The sequence below is a fragment of the Nicotiana tabacum genome, chromosome 6 (assembly GCF_000715075.1).
Source record: "Nicotiana tabacum cultivar K326 chromosome 6, ASM71507v2, whole genome shotgun sequence".
Classification (NCBI taxonomy): Eukaryota; Viridiplantae; Streptophyta; class Magnoliopsida; order Solanales; family Solanaceae; genus Nicotiana; species Nicotiana tabacum.
The window spans coordinates 52,050,132-52,072,662 of NC_134085.1; the positions used below are offsets into that span (position 1 = coordinate 52,050,132).

At 38.2% G+C, this 22,531-nt stretch overlaps 1 protein-coding gene across 4 annotated transcripts; it reads right to left on the bottom strand.

The window, feature by feature from the left end:
• Positions 1 to 8,869: 8,869 nt before the first annotated feature.
• LOC107798416 (telomere repeat-binding factor 1) lies at positions 8,870 to 14,454 on the bottom strand. 4 transcript variants are annotated; one of them, XM_075254735.1, is made up of 8 exons: positions 14,309 to 14,424; positions 13,926 to 13,991; positions 12,910 to 13,087; positions 12,523 to 12,740; positions 11,967 to 12,051; positions 10,901 to 10,984; positions 10,378 to 10,728; positions 8,870 to 9,298 (listed from the first exon to the last, which is right to left on the bottom strand). In XM_075254735.1, exons 3-8 carry the CDS (start codon positions 13,057 to 13,059, stop codon positions 9,284 to 9,286), a joined length of 903 nt encoding a protein of 300 aa, XP_075110836.1. In that variant the 5' UTR covers positions 13,060 to 13,087; positions 13,926 to 13,991; positions 14,309 to 14,424; the 3' UTR covers positions 8,870 to 9,283. The 4 variants fall into 4 exon arrangements, with proteins under 4 accessions (XP_075110836.1, XP_075110835.1, XP_016476890.1 ...); XM_075254734.1 differs by having other exon boundaries at positions 13,906 to 13,991; XM_016621404.2 differs by lacking the exon at positions 13,926 to 13,991 and having other exon boundaries at positions 14,309 to 14,454.
• Between the last annotated feature and the right edge of the window lie 8,077 nt (positions 14,455 to 22,531).

Sequence of the window (22,531 nt, forward strand, 5' to 3'; positions counted from 1 at the left end):
TGACTGCTTCACTTGAGAGGTACCTTCATGAGCACACTGCAGAGTATCCTATATGGCTTTTGCATCTCTACAAGCGGAGATTCTATTGATCGGAGACCAATTTCACATATCAGAATCTTCTTAGCTTTGGCATTCTTTTGAACCCCTTTAGCATCTTATTCAAAATATTTTTCTCTTGTCTTTGGTCTAGTGGGGACATCCTTGTCATCAAACAACATGGGAATCTTTGGCCACTTCTCAACTATGTCCCAGAGTTCCAGGTCTTCTCCTTCCAATAAATTACACATCCTTTTCTTCCACCATCCATAGCATTTTTCATTAAACAGTGGTGGCCTAACGGTTGATTGTCCTTCTTGAGCATCTGTTGGTGCAGCGATTGTGGATCCTTTCAAGGTGTTAGCCTCATATGAAAGAACATGTTCTGATACCAATTGTTATTTTATAATACACTTAGACACGGGGGTTTATATTGTATCTTGCCTTATTTTTGCATTTTCAAAGACCCTGGTTCTTTGAACTATTCGAACAAACACAAACAAAAATGATTGCGGAAAAGTAATCAACATGGAGATTTTTATGTGAAAAACCCCATTGCTCAAGGGAGTAAAAACCACGACCAACCCAGTAGGATTTTCTTCAAATCTCCACTAACTTCGAAGAGCAGTTTTAGATTACAACTCTATAATCAAAGGGAACTAATTCTAGTACCCTAACCCCTACATTCAACCCAATTGTAGCAACCCCTTCCCAGACTAACTCTAGCCAAGAAAGCTTACATAAATAATGTTTCAACAATAACCTACTATTATACTTCTATGAAAGCAGATAGGTTACAATTCAGAACTCTAGACTCAACCTAACAACTAAAGAACTCGAGCAGCTTCATCTTCAAGAACTGGTTCTTTAGTTGATTGAGTTGAATCTTCAGAAGACCTTTTTACTTTTCTTGCTATTGTCAGAAGTATTCTCACGATTTCTCTCAATAGAAGTCTTGAAGTGTGGCAAAAGCTCTTCTTTTATAGATGCAAGGTTGGCCAAAATACTTCTTCAATTAATGCTCCAATACCTAGAATATTTTAGTTAAGGAAAGCCCCTCCTATTTAGACTTGGTTTCCTTAATTGTTTCCAACTTTGCAACCTTCTTTTTTCCCACGAATATTTATCATAAATACATATTCCTTTTAATACACGAAGTCCTCCCAAACGCATACTCCTTTCAAGACACGGATAGGATCTCCTGGGAATGCCTACTCACATGGGAAGGATAACCTTTCGCGTCTCACTAGCTTTCTTCCTCTGTCCTGTTGCAAACCTGATTTACTTGACTTTCATCTTTCTTATATGCATAACAGCCTAGCAACACCGAAACATAAAACCTGATTCTCAGACAAAATTTATTAATCTTCAAAACATAATACATACTCAGCTTAACAACAATGCATAAAACTAACCAAGATTTCAGATGTGTTGGGGGTTATGCTCTGATGTCTAAATCAGTAAGACCTGACGATGGCGAGAGTAATTTTTAGGGGAAGTGAACAAAGGAGATGGAAAAGACTTACATCTTTTGAATTCTAGAATATTTATGAGTCAATAATACCTGCTTGCTTATAATGACTGTTGTTTACTCACTAGTTGGTAATTAGTGACAACGTCCAACATGCTCTACCACTTGCATAATATTGTTCTGTTTAATCGATGTCTGGACAACTTTTCACTTTGTCAAATTGTGAAGCTGATATTGGAATGGACAACCTTAGATGCAAGATTTTCATGATGTAATATTTTTGTTTATGTTTGAACACGTCTCTTCTTTCTTTTCTTGTATTTATCTTATGTTTCAGTTTTTTTGTTAGTTTATTACTTGCTCTTTTCTACATTTTGAATGAAATTCTTTATTTATTTATTTTTTAATTCACATTTTCCTACAATTCAAATGAGAATATATACAATATTTTTTGGATTCGAGCGAACTGCTAAGACAGAGTGATACATTTGAAAAATAAACTTGTCGAAGAAAGCTAAAGTAGTTCTTCCATTTTATTTGCAATTGTCAACTGCTACGACCAAAAGTACAAAATAGATGCAACAACAACAATAACATACCCAGTATTATCCCATACTGTGGGGTCTGGAGAGGGTGGTGTGTACGCAGATCTTACCCCTACCTTGTGAGGATAGAGAGGTTGTTTTATAGACCCTCGGCTCAGGAAAGCATAAACACCACATTAATGAAAATACAGACAAGAAAGGAGAGTACGAAAAAGTCATATAAAAGCAGAATAAAAACAAGATAGTAAGGTGATCAACAATGAAAGAAAACAACGGTTAGTCATAAAAAACTACTACCAACAGAAAGCGAGACTGCGTGCCAATACTACTATTATGAACACCCTAGACTACCTACTCTACTACCCTAATCCTCGACCTTCATACCTTTCTATCAAGGGTCATGTCCTCGGTCAACTGAAGCTTTATCATGTCTTGCTTAATCACATCTCCCCCACCCCTTCTTTGCCTACTTCTACCTCTCTGTAAGTCCTCCAATGTCAACTTCTCACACCTCCTCACCAGGGCGTCTGTGCTCCTCCTCCTCACGTAACCAAATCACCTAAGTCGCACTCCCGCATCTTATCCTTAATAGAGGCCACAACCACCTTGTCCCGAACAAAATAGATGCTACTCCATTATTTACGAAAAAAATGTATGTATTCACTTTTCAGCTAGTAAACAGTATCTACCATGTGTCCGCGTTGCGGAAAGATTTCTCAATATTTGTTCCGACACTGTTGTCTAAGGTAGAAAATTTTTCAGGTCAGTTATAGTTTATCTTCATTTTTCGGTAGGACTTTATTTTCACTTGTAAGAAATCTGGTCAGGCTTTAGAATTTCTTCCCTTAAATGCCCGATTGTTATTTCAAAACCTTTAATGGATACTGATGCTTATCTCCCCCTCCCCCTCCTCCCCCCCCCCCCCCTCACCCCCCAAAAAAAAGATCAAGAAAATAGATTCATCTGAGTAATTTCTTCGCATCGGAGCAATTTAGAGGTATGCATTTAAAGGGATTAAATGAGGTTGTAGAATACAGATAACAAAAATTGACAAAGGCAAAACAGAGGCCGCAATAGGCATTTCCGGACAATGTTGGAGAGGCACCTCATCCTGTGAACTCCATTTTCAAGTTCAGATATTCATCCAAGCGGCAGATCTTTACTTCTTTCATCTCAAAAAATAATGTCACTGTTACTACTTAAAAAGTCAAACAAACTTTTTCTTCAGTTATAAAATTTTTCAGACGTTATTAATATATTTCTACCTATAAAAACTTGTGATTAAAATTCAGAACGAATATTAAAATTAACAAGGCAAAACGGAGGCGGCAATACGCATTTCGCAGGACAATGTTGAAGGGCCACCTCATCCTTACAAAATGTGATATTCATCCAAGCGGCAGATCTTTACTTCTTTCATCTCAAAAGGAATGACATTGTTACTACTTAAAAAGCCAAACAGCTTTTTCTTCAGCTATAAAATTGTCACACATTATTAATACATTTCAACCTATAAAAACTTGTTATTAAAATTCAGAGCGAATATTATGTGTTGACCCCTGTATACTCCTAACCCCATCATTCGTATTTTATTATAGGCTGTGTCACGGCTACTTGTTTCTTTTTGGGTGGAAAGAGGGAGCAAAACTTCTTAAACAATATATATAACAAGATTTGCAGCTAAATCTTGGTGGGTCCTTAGAACTTAGGAGTGGCAAAATGGTTAAAAGAAAACAGTTAACCACCCATATTATTCACTAAAAAATTGGTTAGATAATAAACTTTTTAAAAACGGGTCAAATATGGATAAGAACCATATTATCCATTTAGAAAATGGATAACTAATGGGTCTAACTTTTACATTTGTAAAGCTTCAAATTGGAGGTTCCTCAAGTTAGGGAGACTAAGAATTCTCCCAAAAGTGATCATATACAAGAAGTTATGGATAATATGGGTAACCCATACTATCCGCCGGTTAACCCATTTTTTATCCGCATTAAATATGGATCGGGTCGGATAATTGATCCATTTTTTCATTACCCGTTTTCGACCCAAACCATATCCGACCCGACCCGACCGTTTGTCACTCCTACTTAGAACTAAGAATTCTCTTTGGAGAGAATCCATTGAAGCTAAGTACTATAACAGTACCCACCCGGTTGCTTCTATATGGAAACCTGGCCATTTCAAATTTGGAAAAGGATGACGGATATTAAAGAGGTCTGAGAAACAGAGCTTCTTTCCGGTGGTATGACTGGTCGGAATATGGTTCTTTAAACCAAGCTTATTAATGACCCTAGTAAAGGTAAGGAGACAGTCGTGGACAGAAAACCGGAACCTTAATGCTCTTGAGAATGCTCTCTCTATCTCTATTGTCCGGAATCTCTCCCTGATTGAGGTGCCTGGTGGTTCTAAAACAGATCAACCTATTTGGACCATTACCAATGATGGTTCCTTTTCCTGCAAATCTGCTTGGCAACTCTTTAAGCACTCCAGAAACTTTACTAGTTCTGCTGGTAATATATATATGGTATAAAGGGATTCCCTTCAAAATTTCCTTCTTTATGATGAGACTAATTTACAACAGATTGCCTATTGATGAGATCAATAGAAAATTTGGATTCATTGCTCCATCTATGTGTTCGTGCTGTAGAGCTCCCAAATCCAAAACTGTTGACCATGTTTTCCTTAGCAGCTATGGGGCATCAACTGCTTGGAATTTATTTGGCAGCTATTGTGGCTTGAACACTACCTCTGAATTGAGACAAACTCTATTCTATTGGTGGTTAACGGAGCCCAAGAATAATGTTCATTCTTTTTTTCTTCACTGCCTCCCATGCTTGATATGCTGGGAAGTTTGGAAAAGAAGATGTGCTATCAGATATGGAGATGGAAAAATTTCTGTCAAGAAACTTATTCAACAAATTCAGAACATGAGGTGCATACTTATAAATGACCCATTTCCATCATTACCTATCTTTGCTGATTGGAAACAATTGATCCAAACAGTGGAAAGGTGTAAACCTGTACTAAAAGTTATCCCTCTCTAATGGATAAAACCATCTGATGGATATTAAGCTTAACATTGATGGTTATAGCAAAGGAAACCAGGCTTAGCAGGTGGAGGATGCTTAAGAAATCAGTATGGAGATCTAATAATGACGTACTCCACCTTTTTTGGTTCCCGCACTAATAATATGGCAGAAGCAAAGGCTATCCAGGTTGGCTTGAAATGGTGTATTGATTATGGATACAAGGAGGTCGAAGTTGAATCTGACTCTCTAGTTCTAATCAATGAGATAAACAAGCATATGGGGTCACCTTGGCAGATTGCTCACTTGGTGGAACAAACTAGAGAGTTAAGGCAGGACGGCAATTTCACGTTTTCATACTGCTATTGCACAGCTGACCTGCTAGTTAACTGGAGTATATATAAGAAGACTTCTACCTTTGTAACGTCCCGGCTGGTCGTTTTGAGTATTTTAGAACCGTTCCCCTATTTATTGCCTCCTCTACGTTATATTGTGGTTATGTGACTTGTCGGCGGGGTTGGTTTTGTTTCGGGTGAGTTTCGGAGTGAATTGGGACACTTAGTCCCAAAGTTGGAAGCTTAAGTTGAAAGAGTTGACCGAAGTTTGACTTTTGTGTAAACGACTCTGGAATGGAGTTTTGATGATTCTGATAGCTCCGTATGGTGATTTTAGACTTAGGAGTGTGTTCAGATATTGATTCGGAGGTCCGTAGGTCGTTTTGGCTTGAATTGGTGACAGTCAAAAAGTTGAAGGTTTGGAAGGTTGAGAAGTTTGACCGAGAGTTGGAATAGGTCTGTTGTGTCATTTATGACTTGTGCGCAAAATATGGGGTCAATCGAAGTTGGTTTGGTATGAATCAACGTTAGTTTTGGAAGTTGAATGTTCATGGATTCAATAGGTTTGAATTGGGTTGCGATTCGTAAATTTGATGTTGTTGGATGTGATTTTAGGCCTTGAGTAGGTCCGTTATGTGATTTGGTACTTGATGGTATGTTTGGGAGAGGTTCTGGGGGGCCCGGATGTGATTCGGATTGAATCCGGAATCATTTTGGACTTAGAAGAATTTTTGTCCAACTAAGGTTCTTGTGCAATCGCACTGCGCACTTTGGGCCGCAGGTGCGGCACCGCAAAAGCGGCCTGTGAGCCGCAGAAGCGAGTTTGGGGCTAGGCGAGCTGTGTCCGCAGATACGGTTGTTTTTCCACAGAAGCGGCTTAGGTCTGCGGAAGTCCAAGCGTAGATACGCACAACCATCCGCAGAAGCGATCCTCCTGGGCTTAATGAAAAGCCGCACCTGCGAAGGATTTTCCGCAAGTGGGGAGCCCCAGAAGAGGAATAATTGGGCAGAAAAGGGTTGGATCGAGGGTGGGTTTTGTTCCATTTTTCATCTTTTGAGTTAGAGAGCTCGATTTTGGGCGATTTTGGAAGGGATTTTCAAGAAGTTGATCGAGGTAAGTGTTTTTTACCCGGATTAGATTATTATTCATGAATCCATCATTGTTTTTAGAATTTAATTAGTGTTTTGAGTTGGAAAAATGGGGGAATTTTGTGAAAACTTCCTAAATCATAAATTGAGGATTTGAAGATCGATTTGAGGTCGGAATTGGATAATTTTAGTATGGTTGGCCTCGTTATAAATGGGTATTCGGATTTTGTAAGTTTGGCCAGGTTCCGCAACGCGGGCCCGGGGTTGACTTTTTTATTTTCTTTAAAGATTGCAACTTTATTATCCGGAATAGTTTCATATGGTTTGTATTTATAGTATAATGTTATTTTGGCTAGATTCGAGCCGTCCAGAGTTGGATATTCGCGAAAAAGGCTTATTAGTGGATTGAGTTAGCTTGTTTGAGACAAGTATCTTGCCTAACTTTGTGCGGGAGAACTACCCCTTAGGAATTGGGATTGATTGTGCTATTTGTGTTATGTGAAAGTCGTGTACACAAAGTGACAAGTGGGTACACAGGTTATATGTGGTGTTTGACTGATTTAGGTTATTTAGACTCTTTCCATGCCTTTAATCGAATTGTCACAACAAGCTATATCTCTCATAATTAATCAACTCTTACATGTTAATCTATCCTACACGCTTTATTTGACATAGTTAACACTTGTTTTACCTCTTACTTGCCGTTTGTCCCTTATATGCTTAGTTGAAGTTATTGCCTTCCTTGCTGCCTTGTTACATCTGCTATTGTTGAATTACTCGTATTTGAAATTGTTATTTCGTGAAGTATTTTCTTGTTAATTTATTGGTGTTTTTTGTGGAAGCCGGTATCACATTGAGGTAAAGTTGTTAATTGTTGAGATACCTTTCTTGTTGAACAATTTATGTTCATTTTGTTATTGTTGAGATTCTTGTGCACATTGTGGTTGAGTCATCGGCTATTTGTTATGGAAACATTGATATTATTGATTCTTTTAGCAAGTTGTGGCATTTGGGCACTTGAGGTGCGAGTTGTTATATGTTGTTGTATTGATACGCATGTGGTGACATAAGGCTAAGGGTTGAAACGCATGTAGTGAGATAAGGTGGGCTTGATATGCGTGTTGCTAGTAGGGGAACTGCTTAAAGCCACGCGGTGTGATAAGGTGGGCTAAAACGCAGGTAGTTATTTCAGGAAAATGATTTTCAAAACTAAATGTAAGGCTCCCGCAGTGATATAAGGAAATATTGTGATTCTGATTGTAAAATGAGATTACGAGGCGGTACCTCGGTTATGATTCTTGTTGTTATATCTCATTTACCTCACTTGTATTTGTCCGCATTGTTCTTGATGTTCTTTAGGTGTTCCTTTCTTGTCGCCTCTATTGCTTTAAATTCAGTTGTAGCTTATCTTGTTGTATTTCTTTACTGCCTCATTTTCCTCGTTTCCATTATTAGAATGTACTATACTTGTTCAGCTTCTTTTCTTATCCTAGTAGGTGTCTTGACCTCGCCTCATCACAACTCTACCGAGGTTAGGCTTGATACTTATTGGGTACCGTTTTGGTATACCCATACTACTTTTCTGCACATTTTTGTGTAGATCCAGTACCTCGACCCAGGCTAGGCACTAGTGAGTAGAGCATTTAGTTCGGAGACTTCAAAGAATCCTGCCTGGCGTTCGCAGGCCTCGGAGTCACCCTCTGTCCTTGTTTTTCTACTGCCTAGTCTTTATTTGATAGTGACGTATTAGGGATTTTACAGTATATTCGTGTAGAGCTTATGACTCAGTCTCACCAGATTTTGAGAGTTATTGTCAGCGATATTGTCGAGTTCTATTATGATAGCTAGATGGTTTAAATTTGAAGCTCTATTGTTATTTCCGCTATTTCTCCATGCATGTTAGGCTTACCTAGTCTTAGAGACTAGGTGCCACCACAACATCCTACGGTGGGAAATTGGGGTCGTGACAACCTTCTTCACTGACGCTGACATTTTACCTTTGAAGGTGAGAACTACTTTGAAGAATGGCAGAGACCAGTTGGTCAACTTCAGAATTAGGACTAGAAAGAAGTTTTTTGATGGTTAACCTTTCAAATAGTTGGTTCTTTATATCTTAGAAGGATTGGATGCCTTCCCCAAAATTTGACTTTGGAGCACTTTTATCTTTCTTAATCTCACTGGAATGTGCTCTCCTCTCTTGATTCAGGAGTCATTTAGATATGATTTACCAACTCCTTTTGTAATGATCCTTTTGAGTTTTAATATACAGGTTGAGGTCAAGCCAAACCTCTCACCATAATGGTGACATTAAGTTTTTTTTAAAAAAAAAAAAAAGAAAAGAAAATGACAGTGGCCAGAAACTATTTTAAACTAATTTAATTTCCATCCAAATTGAGATCAAATAAATCAATCAACATACAGTAAACAATTGAGCCTGAGGTACAAGCTGCACATGAACGGACGCCCATCACCCCACCACACCGGGTTATTCCTAGTTCCTACTCTTTACAACAAATTCCTCAGAAAATTCCCTCAGCTCGCAGAAACAGCTTAATAAGAAAACATGTTGGTTGCTGAGACATGTCCGCTGATGAACAGGGAACACAAATCTGATACAATCGGAAAAGCTTTTACTACTAACAACCTGGTATATTACACTTACCATGAACTTTTTCGCCCATATGTACAAGCTGAAGAGTGAGTTGACTGAAGATACAGAAACATCAAACTGGAACAGGATCCAGCATTCTCTAACTCGCACCTCGGAAGGAACGATCAAGCACGTATTATCTAGATATTAGAGAGACAATCAGCAAGCAAAACAAAGAATAGGCTTTCAACATAGTATATCGGCGAATAATCAGTTTTGCATCGAGAGACACTTTAAACAGCTTAAAAACTGTGTTAGGCACTAGTTTAGATAGGTAACAGTAACCTCCTAATCAACTAAAAAGATGCTAAATATGAACATCCAGATACTTGTCTGTGTCATTTCTTGCTCTCATTGAACACCAGTGAAGCATTGATGTGCTAGTGATTTATCATTCCAACTTGTCAACTGGTATGCTTCTACCATAACCTGCTGTAACCAACAAGATTACCAGAGATACAGGAGGATTTGCTTCGGGTGCTTCCTCACAATTCATCATCCCTTCCCTCACCACACCCCAAAAAGAAATGGAAAAAAGAAAAGAAGAATCCCAAATGAATCAGCTTCTAAAGGAACCCACCCTTCCCCTCCCTGAAAAGGTAAAAAGAATAAATATCATAGCAAACACAACATGAGAGTTTAGAAATCTCTCTCTTGCAAATACAACTTCCAATTCCTCTCTGCAGTGCAGGTTGGTGCAACTGTACCATCCAGAGCTAGGTGAAGCAGTTCTCTCTACAGACTTCAAGATTTAACAGATGGTACATGACAGATTATATTGATCAAGACATTGGAACTGGCACAGAAGCTAGTGAAGCCCAGAGGAAGATTATGCCGTTGTGGCAACAATATAGCTACCCACTCTTACCCCTACTTCTAACTTTTACTTGAGGTTTTGTTAAGATAAGGTCTTCAGAAGCATGTTTCATATTTAATTAAGAGAATATCTATTCTTTTAACAAGTATTAGATTAGATAAATCATGTTTCAAGTAAAGTAAAGGGGAAACGAAAAGCAAAGATTATGGACCTACACATTTTCTATTAGTTAATTCATGGGTCTCAAGCTATGATTTCTAGACACTGAACCAATAATGATTCCAAGGACAAGGAAGAACACATATCCCACCAACAATGAAAGGAAAGATAGGAAGGAGAGACAAGTAAAACAATAGAAGCCATTAGTGTTGACCCAATAATTGAAATAGAAGGATGTCTTACCATCCGTGGGGCACTTCTCCCATGTAGTGTCTTCGTTGCATCTGAAAAGGCTTTTGCAGCTTCAGCATCAGCTTCATGAGCTTCAGCGTCCCTAGCAGCCTCCTCAGCTTCAGCTATGGCTGCTTCTGCTTCAGCAACAGCTTGTGCAGCAGCAGCTGCAGCCTCTTGAGGTGTCATGTTCCTCATTTTATTAGCTATCTCTAAATCTATCTGAGATGTACTAAGCATGTCCATATAATCCCGATCAACCTTGGAGAAGATCCTCTGCCTGCTATCCAAGAATGGACTGGACAGGTTTCTTCTTCTGTCAGATGGTGTCGATGTGGGTGCTACTCTATACTTGCGCTTTATCTATAAAAGACAATATATTCAGGGTATTATGATCAACCAGGAATGTAAAAAATTACCATGCATACAGACACTTGAATCCAATCATCATTTCTGATTGTATTCACAGTCACACCCTACGCCTAGGGTGGGCTGAGCAATGACACAGATGTCAAGCACACAAAATAAAAATCACCTTGATAAGTTTCCCAGTTGCAGTTAAATACTTCAGTTTCCCCGACAGCAGCCTTATAAAGTTTGGAGGGGCCCAGTATTGGTCCTAAAAGATAGAAATAGCATAAAATTAAGTAGAATAGACTGACAGATGCAATCAAAATTCTGGTTTTTGCTAGGAACTAAGATCAAGCAATCATGACATTTATGCATTGACTAAGATTTGTAACATGACCTTTATATCACCAATTGAGCATAAATGTATTAACAAAAAAAAAAAAAAAAAAAAAAGATTCTTTCGGACAGGGTGCATAAGCCAACAGATCATTGAGAACCTGATCAGTAAAGCCACTAAGTTGGGGGTGAACTCTTAGCATAGGGAATCAAGATCATACTTTGAGAAAAGAGATATTAGCATAGCAGTATCAGATCTATATTAGACTCATGCAACCCCATGATAGCATATACTAAAGCAGACACCCTCTTGAACATACATATACTAACCAGAATTCTTTATGCCGCCATCAGGGTGCATTAACCCATAATATTTCATTGAGGACCTGTTTAGCAGAGCCTAATGCCTTGTTATATGGAATCAAGATCATACATTAAGAAAAAAAAAATTAATGTGGCACTATCAGACCTATGTGCACTCAAGCAATCTAATATTCTGCATATTTCCAACTAGATGCTACATTAGGAATCAAATGTGCTGTATTTTTTTCATTTTAGTCTGTTGTTACCAACAGTCAGATCTTAAAATTAAAAAAAAAAAAAAAACAACAACAACAGTAAAATAGTAAAGTAAAATAGAAAACTTTCTTCAACAAATAACAAACAAGGAATTTAAGAGGGAAAGCACTAAGTTTGATGATACTGAGGATTACGAAGCCTCATAATTGAAATATACAAGCATCACAGGTTGCAAACATCATCATAATGTTGCTATTGCCACAACAAGCAACACCACAATCAGTCCTTTATGGGTCTTTGAAAAATAAGTAAGATTTCTATGCATGATAATTAATGAATGGTATTATATCTAGTTACTTCTTCTAAAAGAAAGCACATAATAAGAAGACAAGTACCTCTATGTATGCAGCTATTGTAGTTTTGTTGGAACCACCTGGCTCCTTCAAGCTGCTTATAGCCTCCATTATAAGATTATCCAACCTATAATATTATTAATGCAGCAACTATGAGGGATAATCATCCTTCCGAAGTAAGAAAATAAGAATAATATGTGACCCCACCAAGACAGGTAATATTATTTCATCCTGACTAAAGAAAAGGAAATTCAGTGAGCTTCTGGTAAAGATCTAAACAGAGGTCCCATACCAACTTTACCTTCCGAATGCAAAAAACTAATAAATATAGAAGTATCACATGCATGTAATGAAAAAAGCAAAGCACTTTTTGGTTGCCAGACATTTTTGTTTGGCAAAGAAATTTCAGAAAATACTTTAGGAAACAAATTGTTCTCCAAAAATGTTTTTTGAAAATATTTCTAACAAAACATCCAAATGCCACCTAGGAACAATAGAACATGCATAAATCAGCAAGCAACTATATCCATAAGCACAAAAAGAACTCGGTGACTACCACAAAGAGTTATGCTGCAACAATCAACGAGCAGCGCTTAACCTTATCATAGCTTTTCTTGAACCATGTATCTGCGGAGAACCGCTAGAAGTAGTGGCTGCTTGCGCTTCAGCAGCTTCCTCATCACTTTCAGCTGTGGTCGTATCAGCCACAGGACTCCCATCCTGTCTAGGGGCCTGTTTCGTCCTTTTGACAGCTAACCTTGCTTGCTCTCGAGAACTCCAACCGTTTGCCATCACCGTCATGTTCCTCCACTTGTCCTGAACAGCATCAACAAAGATAAATAGGCATATTAACACCATATGCATAGATAAGAAACAAAAGATAAACTACTAAACTACATAGCCATCATCTGCCTCAAATAACATCTAAACTTCCTCTGCACAAAACATAATTATTTAATGGAAAAATTATGGTAGTAATCTCTACCTTAAGATCTACATTTGAACGCAGACACAATACTCCACTAAATTCTGGATCCTTGAGAATCGTGCGCCATTTACCTGGCCCATGCTTAAGTATCCCAGCTTTAAGAGCAGCTTCTTCTTCTGAAGTCCACTTCTGTTTAGGTGCACCCATCAAAAATCTGAGGAAACTGAGGAACAACCTACTCACAGAACACATAACAACATATCAACAAACCACCCAAAGAAGATAAATTGCACCATATATAGACGGTTTATCGGCATTATGCATCTGGAAAGCTAAATAAGCTTGAATAATCAACATGAAAACAATAAAACGGCTTCATTTGGAGAAAAGCAGATAAGTATATAGTTAAAAATAATAAACAAAAAATTTATGAGGATACCATTCATTGCTTAGATGCATAGAATGAAACCAGAACACAAGTCCACATAAAGCTACATGCAATGGCATTAGAGAAGTACATATTCGATTAATTCATGTCAGTTAAACGTGTCTGCTATTTTATCTTCCAAAGGCATTAGAGAAGTATGCATTAGACTAATTTGTGTATGTAACACTTGTTTGCTATCTTCCAATTGCATTAGAGAAGTACGCATTAGACTATTTCATTTTTGTAAAACTTGTTTACTATTTGAAGTCCATGCACAAGATATGATTCATGACTCATGAACCACTACCAACAAACACTGGAATAAGGCATGATACATTCACTTTAAAGAACATCAAAAACAAGTAAGCACTTTCCAGGAAAAACTGAAAAACAAATCCTTACAACAAAGACCTACCTCCTTGAAATCATTTACCTGAAAAAAGATCTAACTCCTAAAAGTCCAAGTGATATATCAAAACTAACCCTCTTTTCTTCATGTGCATTTTCTAAATACCTCAATCTAATTCCTAGTTTCTGGACATGCCAAATCAGAGAAGTTTTAAACGCACAAGCACAAAGGCAAACAAACACAATATATACACATACAGAGCAAAAAGGTAACGAACTTGGGAGCAAGAATTTTAACTAATTTGGGATTGAGGCATTGTTCAGTGATCAGACAGAGTCCTTCCGAGGCGGAATTCTCGACAGACTGAACAAAAGAAAGCTAAATTTACTGAGCTGTTGATATCAAGTGTAAATATTTAACAGAAAGCTAGTTCATGAAGATAAAGCGTTTGAGTAAAATCAAATTGCGGGTTTTAGTTACAATAATTGATTGTGAATTATAAAGGAGCATAATTTAGAATGAGAATGTTAGCTTTAAATCGAATTTTTGTAAGATCACAATTCACAAACCGAAGCCCTAGTTTCGTGCAATAAGTTGGGAATTTGTTAGAATAGATTCAAATAGAAAAAATAGGGATGGAAGGAGATGGGGAAGAAGAGCAGTGAGAGATGGAGATTCACCAGAAACGATCTGTAGGCAGGGCGATTAAAGCCTAGGAATTTGAAAATCTCTCTTCTAGTTTTCCCTTTTTAGCAACAATGGTGTGACTTGGAACTTAGAAGCCGGAATTTTTTATTTTTTTTGATCAGTAAAGTTGATATTTATATATTATACTAGTTGTATCCCATGCTAATTAATATAAATATTTTAAAGCAATATAGATATTTTTAGAATAAGCATGCAATGAGTTACACAAATTATGAAGAGGATAAATGTAAGCTCAAAACTAATGAATGTTGAACCTACTATGCTTAAATAACACACACTTTATTTGATACATGAATATGAGCAACGTCTGCTATGGTTGCAAGTGTTTCACGTCTTAAAGTTTGTGCCTTATGTTTAAGAAATTGTAGTCTTTTTTTTTTACAGCCGCGTATATGTCAAGGAGTTGTTGTCGAATGAAAATAGGATTTTGTAGAAGCTGTAGAGAAATTCGATCAACACATGTCTTCCTTAGGATAGCTAGAAAATCAATGTCAACTTTATGGTGTACACCTACATAGAAATAGTAGTTAATTGTGATAAAGACAGATAATAATTATTGAAATCGATAAATTTGATTAATATTTATAAATTATAATTGCACATACTTGTGCCATTTGTCTGATTCAAAATTATGAGCCCTTTCATATGTGAATTTGACAGAAGAATATTAGTTGAATTGCATAAATATATTAATATCAATAATTTTGTCACGACTAGGATTTCACCCCCTCGAGAGCCGTGATGGCGCCTACTGGTGAAAACTAGGCAAGCCAAATTATCCTAATTACTTAACATTTTCCAGTTTTAAACCATTATCAGTGATGAGTAGATATCATGCAAATAGCGAAAATAATTAAGCGGAAGACAAAATCTGACAATTTATTTTAATATAAAACTGCGGAAGTCTAAATACAACTCTACCCAGAATTTGGTGTCACAGCTTCACACACAGTCTACGAATACTACATACAAAGTCTGAAAGATAAAATAAACACTATTTCTGAAATGAGTAAAGGAAACAGGATAAAGGAAGAGATAGGAGGTGACGCCAAGGCCCGCGGACGTCTGCAGGACTACCTCGTGTCGCCTGTGTGGGCTGAAGACAACAACCTCACTACGGTCCAAACGCTTCGGTACCAGTATCTGCACACAGTGTAGAGTGTAGTATCAGCACAACCGACCCCATGTGCTGGTAAGTGCCTAGCCTAACCTCGGCGAAGTAGTGACGAGGCTAGGACCAGACTACCAAATAAACCTGTGCAATATAGCGTACAAAAATAATAGGAAGCAGATAACAATGATCAACCAGTGATATAAATAGCAGGCAACAAGAACACCATAAATGTTTCTCAACAAATAATAGATACAAGTGCAATCAATTTATCAAGTCCTTCAAATATAAATCTTTTGCCTATAAATCCTTCAAGTAATAATCTCTAAGATAATATGCTTTTCAATGAATATATTTTGAATATATTTCCTTTAAATAAATATCTTTCAAATAAGCATCTTTCGAATATAATTCTTTCGAGTAAAGGTCACCTTGTGACGCCTCATTCACTTAACATAAAGTAGAGTACAACTTCCAACCCAATTAGGAAATCAACAAGAAAAGATAGAAGTTATTTTTAGAAATCATTTGATAAAGAACATACCCTTTTCAATTAAAGTACAATATCGAATGAATCATTACCTTTAATACGAGAAATCAATAATCAAAACATAGTAGAAATTTCTTTTTTAAGTAAAGTACAACCTCAAACGGTTTAAGAAAAATTTAGTTGAGAAATCAATTGAGTTAAAAATGTAACAATTGTTGAAATTTGGAGTATTGAACATATATAAAAAAAAAGTAAAAACAGAATATCAAGAAAATTAAAAAAGAATCAAAATCCAACGACTAACAAGAATAAGAAAAACAAAGACAGATTTCACTTTCTTTTCACATCTTGTTGCAGGCGTGCAACCCGATCCCATTTCATTATATCTTGTGGTAGGCGTACCACCCGCTCCCATTTCATTATATTTTGTGGTAGGCGTACCACCCGCTCCCATTTCATTATATCTTATGGTAGGCGTACCACCCGCTCCCATTTCATTATATCTTGTGGTAGGCGTACCACCCGCTCCCATTTCATTATATCTTGTGGTAGGCGTACCACCCGCTCCCATTTTATTATATCTTGTGGTAGGCGTACCACCCGCTCCTATTTCATGTATCTCGTGGTAGGCGTACCACCCGCTCCCATTTTATTATATCTTGTGGTAGGCGTACCACCCGCTCCCAGTTACAAGCCAACAATAATCACAAGGAATCCCGGCAAGGGAACAAGAGCAATATAACAACTTCCCGACAAGGGAACAATGATATTTCAACAACATCCCGGTAAGGGAACAATACTATCAAAACAAACATCCCGACAAGGGAACAATAATATCAAATAAACATCCCGGTAAGGGAACAATGGTGATAATAACATATGAAGCGCAATAAACCACAACGGAGTCATAACAATTATAATACAAGACTCACGGGCATGCTTGACACCAGCGTATAGATACTCGTCACCATGCCTATATGTCGTACTCCACAATTAACATTTAGCAAATAAGACACAACTCCTAATCCCTCAAGCTAAGGTTAGACCAAACACTTACCTCACTTTGCAACCAATTCAAAATTCCAAAAAGCCTTTGTCTCATGAATTTGTGCCCGAAATTCTCAAATCTAGTCATAAACAATTCGATTCAGTCAATAAAAATTATATGAATTAATTCCATATGAAATTCTACATTTTCCATTAAAAATCCGAAATTGCACTAAAATTCGCCCGTGGGGCCCACGTCTCGGAATCCGACGAAACTCACAAAATCCGACAATCCATTCAGACACGAGTCCAACCATACCAAAATTACTAAATTCCGATATCGTATTGGCTTTCAAATCTTAATTTTCATTTTTGGAAAATTTGGCTAAAAATTTAATTTTTCTTCCATAAATTCATGGATTCATGATGTAAATGCATATGGAATCATGAAATATAATCAATATAGGATAAAGAACACTTACCCCAATGTTTTTACATGAAAATCGCCCAAAATCGCCCAAGAACCGAGCTCCAAAAATTGCAAAACGAAATGGCAAAGTGACTGATTTTTGTGGTTAAATGTTTCTGCCCATTCGTTACTAAAAGCCATTTTCGTCACTAAAAGTCTACTAGAAACAGCTTTACTAGCCCTTATTCAATTGATCATAACGTTCTGTACAAATGTCCAAATATCGAACGGTTTAATGTTCTGAAAACTAAAATGCAAGGGCTACAACTTTCGTGTTTTGCACATTTTCAGATTCTTTATAGATTTCGAGACATAAGCTTCCAAAGTAGCCTCCTCGCATCAAACATTTCTGGAAAATTTCAAAACAGTTTTACCAACCCTTATTCAACCGACCATAACCTTTTGTACAACTATCCAAATAATTAATGGTTTAGCTTTCCGGAAACTAGGATTCAAGGGCTACAACTTTCATCTTTTGTAAATTTACAGATTCCTTATGTATTTTGAGATATAAGCTTCCGAAATAGGCTCCACGATTGCACAGTTGCTGTCCAAAACAGCTTCTGCAGCAGAAATTCCAGCAACCCTTTTTGTCCGATTTCCATTCCGTTAACCTTCCAAAATCTACCCGAGGCCCTCGGGACCTTAACCAATTATACCAACATATCCCAAAATACAATACGAACTTAATAAGGCTTCAAACCACGTCAAACAACACCGAAATTACGAATCGCGCATCGAATTGAATTATGAGTTTTCAAATCTTCCAACTTCTATATGTTTGTGCCGAAACATATCAAATCAATCCGGAATGACTTCAAATTTTACACATAATTCATAAATGACATAATGGAGCTGTTCCAATTTTCAGAATCGGATTCCGACCCCGATATCAAAAAGTCAACTCTCGGTCAAACTTTTCCAAAAATCTTCTATTTTCCAACTTTCGCCAAAATGCGCCGAATTGTCCTATGGACTTCCAAATCCAAATCCGAACATGCTCCTAAGACGAAAATCATCATACGAAACTATTGGAATCATCAAAATTCCATTTCGTGGTCGTTTGCTCAAAAGTCAAATCTCCGTTCAAACTTAAGAAGTCTTTAGCCTTAGATTTCTAGATTCCGTTAAATGGCGATAATTTGATCTATGGACCTCCGAATTCGATTTCGGGCATATGACCAAGTCCCAAATCACGATACGGAACTACCGTAATGGTCAAAACTTAGATTTGGGTTCGTTTGCTCAAAATGTTGACCAAAGTCAACTCAGTTGAGTTTTAAAGCTCTAATTCATAATTTAATCCATTTTCATACAAAAACCTTCCGAAAAATTATACAGATTGTGCACACAAGTTGAGGAATTATTGATAGCGCTTTTCAAGGTCTTAAAACACCGAGATGATTATTTAATTTAAAGATGACATTTTGGGTCATCACATTCTCCACCTCTAAAACAAACGTTCGTCCTCGAACGTACTAAGAATTATTCTGAGGTTTCCAAATTGGTGATTTTACTTTTACACATATACTCGCGGTTGATCCCATATTACCGCATTCAATATAAGTCCAACAACACCATTTCAATTGAGATCATCTCCTTTATCCATATTTGTAAACTTTAAGACCAAATTTCTTACACTCCAATCATTTCTAGAAAGGTCCGATTTTCACATCAACACACGATATTAGTTCCGACTGGCTATAGCAACTCGTGCTTATGCACCCATCAAATACGGGGTATTACATTCTCCCCCACTTAGGGTCATATGTCCTTAAATGAGAAGTAGAGTCCGTCTTCAAACACATAATGTAACTTATCTCTTTCTTTGCACATCTCAATATCCCAAATTTTTCTAACTCCCAAAATTTTCAGAAATTTCGACAGAGTCTTCCCTGTAATTGGGACTATCCACCTGTCAGAGTAATATCAAAACAACTCCTAACAACATTTTCCACAACCCGACAAAGCATCACAATCACATCTCTGGTCTTAATAGTTGTTCATAATAGATTACAACATCACCAATTAACCTCATGTTAACAAAATTCTTATTTCAAGCTTTTACTTTACTAACAACATAGCATGAAAACCTCATAATTACTTACCCAAATTAACGATTCACAATTTAACGCCACTTGGGCACACACCTTGTAGGCTAAAACTCAATAATTACAATACAATTTGGCAAATTATGCACAGAGATATTCATACAAGAATTTTCAAATAAGTCTCATAGACATGACTAGATACGGTGCAAAATAAGATGACACATAGGAGTACATAGACCCTGGATCAAACAAAACTGAAGCACCTCTGCCAAAAACTAGAATAGTACCTGTGATAATTGCATCGGAAGCCTCAGCCTCGAGCCTGGCTGGTAAACATCGGGGCTGGGCCCCACCACCCTGAACTATATCTCTGGGACGGCCTGCTGCTGGCTGGCCTCCACCTCTAGTGGCCTGAGCTCCACCTCTAATACCTCTACCCCCACCTCTAGCTGGCTGGGCGTGCTGTGGAACACTCGGTGCCTGAATTATGGCACGAGAACCCTGATGCTGAGAGCCACTTGGTGCTCGAGGGCAATACCTAGCAATGTGCCTTGTGTCGCCACAAGTAAAACAAGCCCTCGGCTGCTAGGACTGACGACCCTGGAAATTCTAAAGCAGCGGTGCACTGATAGGAGCTGGTGGTGCACTATAGGGTTGCTGATCAGAATACTGCATATGGGAACCACGACCACCTGAAGTACCGTGAGAAACCTGAAGTGCTGACTGAAAAGGTCTAGGAGGATGGCCTCTATCATATGAATCCCTACCTCCAGACGAGGTACCACTGAATCGGCCTGAATGACGAGGCCTCTTGTCAGACCCCTGACCACCTCTCTGCGATAGAATCATCTCAACTCTCCTGGCCACATTGGCCGCCTCCTGGAAAGAAATCTTACTCCTAGTCTCCTTGGCCATCTGAAGTCGAATCGGCTGAATAAGTCCCTCAATAAACCTCCTCAACCTCTCTCTCCCGGTGGGAAGTATGATAAGTGCATGACGGGCCAAGTCGATGAATCTGGTCTCATACTGAGTAACAGTCATAGAACCCTGCTGGAGACGCTCAAACTGCCTCCGATAGATCTCTCTTTGAGTAATAGGGAGAAACTTCCCCAGAAATAGCTGAGTAAATTGCTCCCAAGTCAAAGCTGGCGATCGGGCTGGTCTAGCCAAACAATAGTCTCTCCACCAAGTCTTGGCGGATCCAGACAAGCGAAAAGTAGCAACATCGACCCCATTGGTCTCAACTATCTCTATGTTCTTGAAAACCTCATGACAGTTGTCTAGATAATCTTGGGGATCCTCAGAAGATGTATCGCTGAAAGTAGTAGTGAAGAGCTTGGTGAACCTGTCCAATCTCCACAAAGCATCGGTAGACATAACTGCTCCATTGTCAGTCTGAGCTACCACGCCCGGCTGAACTGCTAGAGTCTGAAACTGGGGAGCTACCGGCTACAGAGTGCGAGTAGCAGGAGTTTGGGTTCCTCCTCCAGCCTTAAAGACGGCTGGGGCTACAGGAAGCAAGCCTGCCCGGGTGATACTCTCCACAAGGCCCACTAGATGGACCAGAGCATCCTGGAGTACTAGGGTAGCAATAAACCCCTATGGGACCTAAGTTGGGCCCACCGGAACTGCTGGGGTCGGAACCTCATCATCAAAGTCAACTTGAGGCTCCGCCGCTGGTACTGCTGCTCTGTGCTGAGCTCTGCCCCTACCTCGGCCTCTAGCACGACCTCGCCCTCGCCCTCTGCCCCTAGTGGAAGCTGCTACTGGGGGATCGGGCTGCTGGTCAGTGGATGAGGAAGCACATGTTCTCGCCATCTGCAAAAGAACAGAATAGAAATTCAATTAGCATTGAGAAACCAAATCGCACGATAGGAAAGAATAAATGTGAAGTTTTTCCTAACTCCGTAGCCTTTAGGGGATAAATACAGACGTCTCTGTACCGATCCCTCAGACTCTACTAAGCTTGTGTGTGAACTGTGAGACCTATGTAACCTAGAGCTCTGATACCAACTTGTCACGACCCGGATTTTACCCCCTCGAGAGCCGTGATGGCGCCTACTGGTGAAAGCTAGCCAAGCCAAATTATCCTAATTACTTAACCTTTTTCAGTTTTAAACCATTATCACTGATGAGTAGATATCATGCAAATAGCGAAAATAATTAAGCAGAAGACAAAATCTGATGATTTATCTTAATACAAACTGCGGAAGTCTAAATACAACTCTACCCAGAATTTGGTGTCACAACTTCACAGACGGTCTATGAATACTACATACAAAGTCTAAAAGATAAAATAAACACTGCTTCTGAAGTGAGTAAAGGAAACAGGATAAAAGAAAGAGCTAGGAGGTGACGCCAAGGCCCGCGGACGTCTGCAGGACAACCTCGTGTCGCCTGTGTGGGCTGAAGACAACACCCTCACTGTGGTCCAAGCACTCCGGTATCAGTATCTGCACACAGTGTGTAGTATCAGCACAACCGACCCCATGTGCTGGTAAGTGCCTAGCCTAACCTCGGCGAAGTAGTGACGAGGCTAGGACCAGACTACCAAATATACCTGTGCAATATAGCATACAAAAATAATAGGAAGCAGATAACAATGATGGCAACAATGATCAACCAGTGATATAAATAGCAGGCAACAAGAACACCATAAATGTTTCTCAACAAATAATAGATACAAGTGCAATCAATTTATCAAGTCCTTCAAATATAAATCTTTCGCCTATAAATCCTTCAAATAATAATCTCTAAGATAATATGCTTTTCAATGAATATATTTTGAATATATTTCCTTTAAATAAATATCTTTCAAATAAGCATCTTTCGAATATAATTCTTTCGAGTAAAGGTCACCTTGTGACGCCTCATTCACTTAACATAAAGTAGAGTACAGCTTCCAACCCAATTAGGAAATCAACTAGAAAAGATGAAGTTATTTTTAAAAATCATTTGATAAAGAACATACCCTTTTCAATTAAAGTACAATATCAAATGAATCATTACCTTTAATACGAGAAATCAATAATCAAAACATAGGAGAAATTCCTTTTTTAAGTAAAGTACAACCTCAAACGGTTTAAG

What these genes read in the sequence shown, in the direction of transcription:
- LOC107798416 (XM_016621404.2), bottom strand. Translation starts at nt 13,059, where the DNA reads ATGGGTGCACCTAAACAGAAGTGGACTTCAGAAGAAGAAGCTGCTCTT. An exon ending in GTTCAAATGTAGATCTTAAG is followed by an intron (nt 12,741 to 12,909) that starts GTAGAGATTACT and finishes GATGCTGTTCAG; the next exon opens with GACAAGTGGAGGAACATGAC. An exon ending in TCAAGAAAAGCTATGATAAG is followed by an intron (nt 12,052 to 12,522) that starts GTTAAGCGCTGC and finishes ATAATATTATAG; the next exon opens with GTTGGATAATCTTATAATGG.